The sequence below is a fragment of the Scleropages formosus genome, chromosome 3, assembly GCF_900964775.1.
Source record: "Scleropages formosus chromosome 3, fSclFor1.1, whole genome shotgun sequence".
NCBI classification, from domain to species: Eukaryota; Metazoa; Chordata; class Actinopteri; order Osteoglossiformes; family Osteoglossidae; genus Scleropages; species Scleropages formosus.
In genome coordinates this window covers 7,965,196-7,977,484 of record NC_041808.1, presented here as the reverse complement: position 1 = coordinate 7,977,484, position 12,289 = coordinate 7,965,196, and the positions used below count along the sequence as shown (strand labels likewise).

At 46.2% G+C, this 12,289-nt stretch overlaps 1 protein-coding gene across 2 annotated transcripts in view; it reads right to left on the bottom strand.

The window, feature by feature from the left end:
- The window catches only part of npas3 (neuronal PAS domain protein 3), a 281,400-nt gene that overhangs the window by 132,632 nt on the left and 136,479 nt on the right, over window positions 1-12,289 (bottom strand). For both annotated transcript variants that reach the window (XM_029250682.1, XM_029250683.1), the window contains exon 4: window positions 3,272-3,354. In XM_029250682.1, the coding sequence (XP_029106515.1) occupies window positions 3,272-3,354 (83 nt within the window). The remainder of the gene's footprint in view (window positions 1-3,271; window positions 3,355-12,289) is intronic.

The window sequence follows — 12,289 nt, the reverse complement described above, 5'->3', positions numbered from 1 at the left end:
ATCACTATTTTACCGAGACACACAGAAGCGTACAGGGCACGGTCACGACAACACAGCCGATCGCTTTCCACACCCCAACCAGACTACTAAGCTCCTCCGCCTCTGCCCACTTGGTGGTCCCAGGCACACGAGGTCCAAAATCAAAAGGACAAAGGTATTCGGTTCTGGCTCCGATGTGGTGGAACGACCTTGCCATCTCACTCAGAACTGCTGAATCTCTCTCTGCATTTAAGAAGGGTCTCAAAACTCACCTCTTTCAGACTCATGTCTCCCCTCATCTCCTGTGTGCTTGATAAACGTGTCTGTTATCCGTTCATTTAAAATAAAAAAAATAAAAAAACGTATTCGGCTACTCATGTAATGTCTACTAGTTCATACGGTGGTATGTGACAAATGGCCTGTGCTCTATAATCACGCGTCTCCATCCAAATCTCTCCTCCTGTTAACGTAACACACGCTGTACTGTCCCCGAGGTGCACGTCGCTTCGCACAAAAGTGTCTGCTAAATGAACGAATGTAAATGCAACTGTAGGAGAACCTTGCACCCCCTGCCTGCCTTCCCCCACGCCAAACACACGAGCGCGTCCTTCTTCGGCAGCGCGGCTTCTCGGTCCCCTTTCCAAGAGCGTCTCTCTGCCTCTAATTTATTTTGCGCTAACTATTACGGCAGGGGACACAAATACTATTATTTAGGCAGCGCCAAGGGCTTCTTTGCTGTCTGCCAGAGGACGTCTTGCATTTCCGTTAATGACCTATTGCCGCTGTCGGCTTCAATACATCTCGGTGACTGCAGGAATGACAACGCTCGGCGGGGGACGGCAGAACGGTCACCGCAGCACTCTCGGAACTGTCATTTCCACCGCCGCCGCCGATCCCCGTGACACTGGCCGGGAAGCCGGGGTAGCCATTAGCGTCAGCGGACGAGTCGGGGACGAGGGTCAGAGCCGCGGGCCTGCCCGGAGAGGGGGAGGGGGGCATGCAGGGCTGCCCTGTTAACCCTCCCCTCCTCAGCAGTGCTCCACGTGGCTTTCCCGCAGCCTCCACATCTCAAAAAACAAATCAGCATGTTTATGGCTGGCATTTTTTTCCTTTCGCAAAGAAGAAAAACAGCCAAGCAAAGGCAGCAAATTGTCAAACTTGCAGTGCTTTCAAAGGAAAAGCTGCGAGGAAACAAGCACATGGTGGAGAAGGGGAAAAAAAAAAAAAAAAAACATTAATTGATTATCGGGGCGACAAAGCGTGGCCGGAAATTTATTCGAACCATTTCACATTAAAGAAAGGGCAGAGGAAGAGCTTCTTTGGAGCCCCTTCCTGGGTCAGTGGGGCTGCGAGAGGAATCGAGGGTGGGGCAAAAATCCCCGAGCGGCAGCCCCACCACACACACACACACACACACACACACACACACACACACACACACACACACACACACAGAGAGAGTACAGGCTTCTCACAAAACAGTAATACTTCCCCTCACTCTGTGGAACCTCGACCCGTGAAGAACCTCTGACTCCTAGAAATCGGGTCTATATGGAAAGCGAGCATCTCCATAGTCGAAGCGGGCCGAGAAGAGGGATCAAAGAGACGTTCCGCTCCGAGAATGAAACGACAGAGCGAGCGCGACTCTCCGGCGTAACTTCCGAGGCTCCTCTTTGTGCGTGTCGGCCGGCTGCGGCCCATGCAGATGAGCGGCCCCGCGGTGCCAATAATGGACACACTCGAACCCATGTAGGTAGAGCTCATCAGCCCCCGTCTTTATGGAGCACTATCAAACGTGGACTAATCTGTCGAAAATTAGCTGCTGAACCCAACAAGTAATGACTGCCTCGCATTCATTATTAGTTCATTTTGCCGAAATCAATCACCAGCAGAGCATGCTTTTTTAAATGTCATCCTAAAACTTTTCACAATCAATTAAGCTGAAGATTAATGGGGACAATTTGCCAGGAACAGGTCCTTCCTCGGAAAGGCCGCGCCTCGACACGCTTTCCCCGGCGCGCCCATGTTAATTACACATTTCCGCTTTCTTGTCACACTTAACGGCCGAAAGGAAATTTCCGGCGAGGTCTACGAAACGTACGTTTCCAACGGTTCCTCTTCTTTCGAGTTTTGTACGCAGAGCATAAAGGTGACTCGTGTGCGACGATCCCTCTTTGAGTCATTAAACACGAACGGCGCCGGCTCCTTGTCTTCTTCACAAAAAGGATGTTTTGAACCACAACAGACACATTGTTTTCCCTCCCTAAAGCTCTGGATCTTTCTAAACCCACAAATGTGTCACTTCCAATATTGTACATGCTTATTACAAAGCAGCGACAGTAAATATGACTGTCATGCTATTCTCCAGAGCCTTTGAGCTCCTTTGCCTGGAAACGCCTGTCTTCCTTCTCATGTTCGTCCTCGTGAAATGAGCGGAAAGTCTCGACGGAAAGGTGAGGGGATGCACCGTTATTTCCCGTACTGTACATGACTCGAGGGCGCACGGTGGAAATTGCAGTCTGCTCCTCATTTGTGTGTGTGTGTGTATATGTGTGAGTGCGAGTGTTTTGATTTTTTATTGTTTTTTCAATACGGATATTTGCTTCTCCTTCCACCCGGTGTCTTGAATAATACATCGTCTGACGGAAAAGCGGTTAAAACGTTTTCGACACCGAAATCCCATCCTCGCTCTACCGCATGCTTGCCCTGTAAGGGTTCGAGCCTTACGGCCGTGCGTACCCCGTGCTTAAAAATGCATATTTCGCAATGAAATCCACGGCGAGGCACGTGACGGCTATTCGAACCGGCAAATGATTACAGCGCGTCAGTATATGGGTGCAGCGGTCTGTCCCACGTTGACGGGGGTTATCTAAATGAGACTTATTTGAGCCGTTACCCCGAGAACACCTGATTACCATATATTACACAACTACTTTCACGCTCGGCTGAACGGCAGTTATTTAAAACACATATAAAACCTCCACGCGCCTCCGCATGTGGGTGTGGCGTAGCTGGATTCCGCGAGTGCGTTTGTGAAGCAGCACGACGCCCAGGAGCCCAGCGAGGGCCACGCGGGGGTTCTTCAGCGCCGCCCGGTCCGTCACGTGCTTCTCCAGCTGGAAACGTCCAGTTTACAGCGCAACCCTTTTGGAGGAACTCGAACGAAGAAGGGACGCTCTTCGAGTTGCAGTACAAAGAGTAGACGGCTGACAGTGGGTTTCACATCACTAAAACAGGTTTTAGGGCACCGGCACGGCCTGTATGGCTCGGCTGGGGACAGGGCGACTCTCACCTGCAGAATATGGCTCCCTAGGTGCGGCTCGAAGATCTCGGAGGCCACCGCACTGGGACTCCTCCGCCGCTGAGCCCCTATAGCTGGAAAGGCACAGAAAGAGAGAGAGAAAGAGAGAGAATGGCATCACACAGCGGGCAGCGAAACACGGAGAGACGTACGACGGCGGAGAGAGGGGGACGAGAGAGAGACGTGAGAAGACGCAGATCAGAGAGACTCCCGCAGGCCCGCACCGATAGTCTTCGGTGTAAATAAGCGTAGCCTTCGCGTGCCAGAGGCTACGCAAATAAATAAGAGATGACCACAGGAGAAGACGCACATCCGCGGCGCGAGTCGGGGTCGCCGAGGCTCATCGCGAAGCGACCCGTCGCAGCGGTCCGGACGAGCGCCGCGCCGAGGCTGCTCATTTATTCAGGGCCTGCGCATGCACGCTGCACCGGGCAGGATGAGAATTCTTCCAAATGACGGGTAATATCGCGGCGCTCGTTCGGCCTCAGACTAACCAGAGAACAGCGCCCTGAGGGCATTTTTTCCAGCACTCCGACTTTAAAGTGGGGAGCAGCTCCATGCACTGTTCTGCAAAAAAATGGCCTGCGGTAATTTCAAACTTAACAGACCTTGTCCCACCAGAGCTCATTACGGTGAATTTTATAACAAAAGTGCTCCGTACTTAATTTTCAGAGCTTAGCCAAGCGTTCGGGTAATGTGGCTGCATTAAGTGCAATTAATGATGTAATAAAAGCAGTGGTTGGCCATTAAAGACTCTCAAGGACCAGTAGTAAACAAGGGCTGTGCGGAGTGAAGCCTGGGGAGTGGGCGGAGTCACAGCGCACAACCCTCGTGGGCCTGGGGGTAGGGGAGCGGGGGGTGCAAGGGACAGGGGGAGACGGCCGCTGTCCTTCGTTTTACTTCCAGCTCCGGCCGAAGCACGGTAAACAAACATCTCCCCTCTAGTTACGCTTTAAGCGTTTCGCTCTTTTGCTCCCAACAGGCCGAGGGGCCGCGCCAAAGGACGCGAGCGGGAAAGACAACAGGCGGCACACTCACGCACAGCGCACACACACAAACACACACACGCACGCGCTCGTGCTGCCAACAGGTGAGAAGCACAGCGGACAGCGCGACGAACCTCAGAGCGGCGCTGATGGCCTAGCGTGTGCTCGCAGACACATTACAGATAGCACGGCGGAGGTCACGCGCTACACTCGGCACTCGCGCTCTCACACACACACACACTCTCTCTCTCTCTCTCTCTCTCTCTCTCTCGCTCGCTCACACACTCGCACGCACGGCCATTCCATTCGAGAAACAGCAAGGATCAAAGCGCACTTGACCAAGAGCAATTACTGTCCTCCGCGCCCCGACCCAGACAGCACTAGACGCCAATTCTTTCACGCCATTCTCCGGCTGTGTGATTTGCGGCGTGCCGAAATAACCCACATTTGGTGGATTTGCACAGCCCCAGAAACACGCGATATATGGGATTCGTATTAAATTTTATCCATGTAAAAATAAAACTCATCTCGCACGGCTCCGGCCCAGTAAAGAGCCTGACATGAAAATAATGACGGATTGCTTTATATGATAAAAATTCCTTGACCTTGGGGATCTTTCCCAACTCCAAACTGAATGTGGTGAATATTTTTATGATAAAGTCGTTAAAATGTCAAACCGGCACCATTTCTAGGGAGCCTCTGGCCACCTTAAAGAACCTTCACCAAATGCCGAGGTCTTATTAACAGACGCATTAGCGATTCAGACCAGAGCCCGAGGTGCAAGCAGCACCCCCCTCCCTCCAACCGCCGCGGTTTGGCAGCTACCGCCCTTCATCATCAGACCCCCAACCCCGACACCCACCCGGCACAGCAGCATCTCAAGCTCGACACACACTGCGAGGAAACGCAGCTGAGCGTCGGCACTCTTCCCTCGCATTGACGTCCGAGCACACAGAGAGATGCACGTAATTGCATATTGATCCCATATATTTGGCTTTATTAATCCACTTCATTTTCACCGTGCACAGTAAATGAAGTATCAAGCGCAACACCTGAAGGCGTGAAGTGTTCACGCACAGGGCTGAACACAGGGCACCCGGGAGCATATGGCTTAAGCACGCAGACCTGTAACCGGGAGGTCACCGGCTCAGTTCCGACTCCGAGGCGCTCCTTTGTACACGGGCCGAACGAACGCTGTGAGTGAGTTAGGACATTACAGCATTTACCTGACGGTGAGGAACTCCGTGGCGTGACACAAATTAACTTCATAAATGAACCCGTCAAAATAGCAAAAATACGTTTTTCACGCTTAAAGCGAAAAACATATAATGGTTTGTTTTCTTTGCATCGGTGCTGCTTTCGCTACTCTATACACGTTACTCTTATTTAACATACTGTAACTTCGTATACATTAATATACATTAATACGGCAGCTGGGATGTTTGCGAGGAAACCTAAACATCAGTCAGCTGAGTAAACCCCTGTAGAACACAAGTTGTAAACAAGAATGTGATTACTGTTTGTCAAATAAGACAAAATAAAATAAAATAAAATAAAGGGAAGACGGGGAATCCTTTCTGGGTGTGAAGCTGAAAGGGATGAAGAGCACATCACGCATAGATCAAATGTAAAACGTCCACATACCGAAGCGAAGAATAGGGGGAAAAACGATAAATGCATCGTTTTTATAAATATTAATTAAAAAATAAATTTCCAGTGCAATCGTGTATATTCGCTGTGAAAATGTTCATATTTGAGGTATTATACAGGAGAGCAGCGGTTCATTATTTACACAACGCTAATAATTCCACATTAATTATGTGTCATTCACTCTAATCAAAATAAATGGGCATTTCTGTATTCACTCCTTCATACAACAGTGCATAGCAAGTGTGACTTTGGCATCTTACATTAGTCTTTGCATCTGGGCTCTGTCAAGTCGTTTCTTTCAAGTACTTTTTCCTCTTTGTCCAAGTGTTGATATTTTTAGTGTCTGTGAGGTTACTAAAGCATCTCATCTCATCATCATCTCCCAGCAACAGTACAAATATGGTATTTTACACTGAGTACAGATATTTTCTGGTGTTCATCTTGCATATATATGTGCGTGTGTGTGTGTGTGTGTGTGTGTGTGTGTGTGTGTGTGTAGAGAGAGACACACAAAACCAAGTATGATGTATGAATAAATAACACAGGTACAATATTTTGAGCCCTTGTCTGTATGGTAGCTATTTCATTGAACTGTATCACTGGTATATAATTAAGTACAATATGTTCAAATTACACCAGGGGGGCGCGGTGGCGTGGTGGCGTGGTGGCGCAGTGGGTTGGACCGGGTCCTGCTCTCTAGTGGGTCTGGGGTTCGAGTCCTGCTTGGGGTGTCTTGTGACGGACTCACGTCCCGTCCTGGGTGTGTCCCCTCCGGCCTTACGCCCTGAGTTGCTGGGTAGGCTCCGGTTCCCCACGACCCCGTATGGGACAAGCGGTTCCGAAAATATATATATAGATATGTTCAAATGACACTTTTTCAATGGTAAAACAATACCATTTAAACAATAGTCTGTTGTGTTCTTGGGTAGCTACAGAATGTTAACACTCATAGCCTAGCTACAAATGTTACTTTATGTTAAAAATAAAATCAGTACTAACATTATGCATATTTACAAGCCCTCCTTTTTTGTACTGCCATAAATCTCCATTGAAACTACTACTAATAATAATAACAATACTAATAATAATAAACTTTAAAGCAACTTAACAAAGGACTTCAGAAAAAGAAGAAACATTTATAGAATATGATAATAAAACAACAACTATAAATCTACAATCAGAATAATTAAAAACAACATGAAGAAAAATAACAGTATACACTAATAACAGAAATGAATAGAAGAGAGCACTTAGATGTGTTATGTGAAGTCAGTTGTAAACCTGCTGGTCTTAAGCCTGGATTTAAAAGTGCTCGGAGTGGAAGACTCTCCACTGGTCTTGGGGAGCAAATTCCACAGATTGGGGCATTGCAGGAGAAAGACTGAACTCCCATTTCAAGGTAGGGGGATTGAGGGACATGCAGGAGATGGCAGTCAGATAAAAAAAAGACTGTAAGGTAGGGAACAGACTGGAAGAAGGTTGTAGAGGTACAGAGGTGCAAAGCCATGTAGAGATTTATAGGTAAACATGAGGATGTTGAAATCGACTTGGACCCTTACAGGAGGCCAGTGCAGGGATTCTAACACAGGTGTTATGTGTGGTTTTTTGAACAGGACTGGGTCAGGATTTAGCTGTTGAACTGTGAACATACTGGAGCTTGTTTGAGGTGGATTTCAAGACCACAGCAAGAAAACCATTACACCGGTCAACTCTCGAGAACATGAATGACCACTGGACTTCAGCAGCCCGCTGTAATGTTACGATGACGGAAGGCAAGTCTGGCATAGGACAGTAACTTTTTAGGCTAGCTCCCTAAAAAAGGGCAAATTTTGTTTTTTGAGCACAGGTGTGCTGCTTAAAGACTGTTATTTAAGCCAAGAACAAATGCTGCAAAGAAGAACAAACAGAACCGAAAGAATGGGATCCATTCAGGTGCTGGTGGATTTCAGAATTTGCTGAAGACTACAGTGTCCACTTTAGAGAAGGAAAAAGGGAAGGGGAGCTGGTTAAGTGAAGCAGATGGAGATAAAATGAGGAGTCTGTATACATGGAAGCCAGAATATGATGGCAGATGCTGTCAATTTTGCTGGTAAACTCAGAAAAAGAATTACAGAGCAGACGTGAGGCAGGTTGAGTGATGCAGTTATTAGGCTTTCAGAATTTATTTATAGAGAAGAAGAGCTGTTTGGGACTGTTGTGGTTGGTTTCAATAAGATGCAATAGTTTTGATGACATTCTCATATTGTTACCCATTCCTTCCAGCTCAGAAAATGAGAAGTGCATCACGTACAGTAAAGTTTACAGGAGAATGTGTTTGTAGAGCGGAGCAGATCAGACTGCCATGACGGTAGTGGGTGCGGAAGACAGAGCAGGAAATCAAAACCGGCCAAGAGGTGTAAATGCACTTGCATTTTTCACTCGCGGAAGTACAGACAATGTGCTTAGAACCGATTCACAGAAGATATTCTAATCAACGGTGCACCAATTTCGAAATTTTCCTGAACGTGGAAAAGAGAGATGACAACTGTTTGAATTCAAGTAGACAGAGAAAAACCAACAGTGAGATATCAAGGGTAGGAAGCAGAGGTGTTGTTAACAGTGATTGAGTCCAGGGTGTGTCTGCTCTCATAAGTTAGGCTGAGCTCAAGTTGTGGCAGACCAGAGCATTCCAACACAGCAACCAGAGGTCTTTGGTTTGAGTAGAGTATTGAGAGTCTACGCTGATCCTGAACAATGAAGTCCTTGAAAAGCCCTTCCTTGTTGTTAGCAGACTAGGTTTTCGGTGGGCCACATCTAGTAAGTCTTGGTGAGGTGGCTACAAGTACCGTGTTTGCCACAAGATGAAGGCAGAGATGGTTGTTGAAATGAGGTGCAGTGAGGGATGCATTCACTTCCTTGCGCAAACAGATGGTTTCTGTATGAGGTCCACCGTGGTCGGGAGAAAACGGTGTTCCTGAGCTGTGATGTATACAGTTCAGAGGTCGCAGAATCCCAACGAGACAGTAGATTTTTGAAGGAAGTCATTCCTTTTTGAGTTAAAGCGGCTGAGCGGCAGCATATTTCCGGAACATGGCGGCTTCACTGGGAGTCCGCGATGACAGGTGAACACAAAAAAAAATCCTGAGTTAGTGAAAAAGGACAGATCTGCCAGACAGTACAAAGCAGGAGAGCCGAAAAACCACAAGAGATGACAAGAAAAAGGTAACGGAGCAATTTAAATGCGGTTGAGAAGAGCGGTAAACCAAGCCGTGCTAGCGTACTTGAACCCGGTAGATCAACTCCTGGGCGATAAAGCAAAGGACCACGAAAAACGAGCCAACGGTCACTACGCTAATTCGAGCTCACTGAGGACAACTGACCCATACTGTATTTCTGGTCAACAACTTCTGATTAAAAACCAAGAAAATAAAGGTAATTATTTTCAATTTTAGATTATTTGAACTAATGTAGCTTTAGGTTTAATGTAATCAATGCCATTCTCATTTTGCACAGTATTAGTTTCCATTACGCATATTAAAAATTTAAAGCGACTGCTCTGTAAAGCAATTTCATTTTTACGGCCAAATTTAAAATATGCAATGTGATTCTTAAAACAACAGCATTTTTGTGCTTGACAATCAATTAACTTAGCCCTTTTTTTTAAGCCGGCATCATGGCTATTGATAATTTATTTTTCATTTAATGGAAAATTGGCAGTTGGGCCACTGACTGTCACTTGGAATCTGCAATAATTTCTTTTGAAGCTTAGAGGACTTTTTCCCAAGTTCTGGATTAGGGCAGCTAAGTGGCAGCTACTGCTTCGCCGAAGCTCAGGGGCAGCTACTCTTACACAAATTGCCAACTCAATTACCAGGGTGTAAATGCTAAACTGGCAGCCCTTTCGGAGGACAGCCATCTTGGCACGTGTCAGTCCTAATCCATCAAATGGACAAGGTGCTGCGCTCGGAAGCCCGTGAAACCCACAATTCTCGTAACGGCGTGGCTTGAAGAGCGTATGGTAATGCCTGTGGGCCAACCCCATTTATGCTCGACGCCTGGGAGCAAAAGTCGAGATTGGAGCGCCCCCCGAGCGTACCGCTACAGCCATCGGCCCAAATGATGCCCTAATCACCTCAAAGACAGCTCGGTGCCAGGGTGTCACAGTGCAGGATCTTCTGCTGTCAAAGCTCTCTTTCCCCACCGTAACAGTGCCAGTGCGAGCCGAACCCTTCGGAAACATCGGCGGCTGACTTTATGCTGTGCCTGTATGAGAAAAGCCACCAGGAACAACTGCTTTATTATCCCTTTTAAAATAATCTTTGAAATTCGGGCTGTTCTTAACACTGTTTAAAAGGTGTATCTCCTACATGAGTGATACTTCTACAGTAAAAACAAGAACATATCTGACACCTCAAATTCCCAAAATGTAGCTTTGTAGCAGTAGCACACACACATCTTAATACGCCTTAGAGTTGAATGATCATTTCTTAAAATCAGCTACAGTTTTTATATCTGTATTCTTCCAGTTGACTGTACAAGTGAATTCTTGTTTAATTATTTTTTTATTTCATGTTTAATTTGGGGGGGGGGGGGGGGGCGCTGGGTTGGACCGGGTCCTGCTCTCTGGTAGGTGTGGGGTTTAAGTTCCGCTTGGGGCGCCTTGTGATGGACTGGCGTCCCGTCCTGGGTGTGTCCCCTCCCCTTCCAGCCTTACGCCCTGAGTTGCCCGGTTAGGCTCCGGTTCCCTGTGACCCCGTATGGGACAAGCAGTTCTGAAAATGTGTGTGTGTGTTTAATTTAGTCGCCTTGATACTCAACGTACTCCCCATATAGTCTTTTTAGTGTCATTTAAGATATAATTTAGCATCACGGACAGCTGGTAGCATAGTAGTTAGGGCTACTGACTTTGGACCTGAAGGTTGCAGGTTCAAGCTTCATTTTTGTCTGTAGTACCCTTGAGCAAGGTACTTACCCTAAATTGTTCCAGTAAAATTACCCAACTGTATAAATGGGTAAATAATTGTAACCTTAACATTGTAAGTTGCTTTGGCAAAAAGTGTCAGCTAAATTTAAGATGTTATGTTTTCGAGTCTCACTTGGGGTGCCTTGCGACGGACTGGTGTCCCGTCCTGGGTGTGTCCCCTTCCCCTCTGGCCTTATGCCCTGTGTTGCCGGGTAGGCTCCGGTTCCCTGTGACCCCGTATAGGACAAGCGGTTCAGAAAATGTGCGTGTGTGTTTTCCTTCTTTGTTTCATCACAGGATACAATTCCCTGAGACTTGCATCATCCATTGAGAAATCAGACCTAATATTAATACACATAATATCAAAATAAATTAACAGCTCAAGAAGGATAAAATTCGCTTCGTTGAAATCTAATTTTCCAGTTTTCCTGTATGTTTTTTTCACAGCCAAATTCAGGAAATTTAGGAACTATGTCCAAATATTACAAAATTAGTCATGTAGTAAATAGTAAAAATTAAAATAAATAAATACATAATAGGGCAGCACCGTGGTGCAGCAGATATCATTGGTGCCTTCGACCTCCTGGGCTATGGGTTCAAACTTGGGTCTGAATCTAGCTCACTTCACGTGAAGTTTGCACTTTCTCCACTATTTGTGTGGGTTCCCTCCCACAGTACAAAGACGTGACTCCGAATTGCAATTGTGTGTGACTGCATGCGCAACTATTCTCGGATAGACTGGCATCCTGTCCAGGGTGTACCTTGACTAGCCTAGTGCCCCGTGTTTTTTGGATAGGCTCCAAACTGCTGCAACCCTGACAAGGTCGAGAAGTTAAGGAACGTGAGTGAAGAATTAAGTTAGTGCCCATTCCTTTTGTTGAACAGTTCATATTTTTTGCAAATATCATACGTTCAGCTTGCTTCCGCCTTTCCTGGTGAAGGTCTCTGTACATCACAGGTTATTTGATAATCAGATATGACCGGAAAGAAAAAGACAACTTGAAAAAAGACATAATGATGATTTCAGTGTGGAAATGTCATATGCAGCAATATCTTCCACAGGGAAGGAGAGAGACACTTGCTTTTGGATAAATTTTTCTTAAGTAGAATTAATGATGCATGGAGTGTTAATCTGAATTCTGATGAAAATTCTACTTAATAACCTTAAATCTAGGAAAGACAGGGGCTTTGAACTGAACAATAAAGTGTAAATTCAAATTTTTAAACTAAATAAATAAATAAATACTTGTGATAATCTAGCTTCCTGTCCATCAGTTTAATTTGATTGTAATCACTGCTATACTTTTAAACATATATGAATAAAATGTGTCATTTAAATACAAATACGATACTTTTTTTATACAATAGATGTAATGTCATAATATGTTAATTCAACATGGAATAATTAAGTGTGGAGACCAAGATATAGAA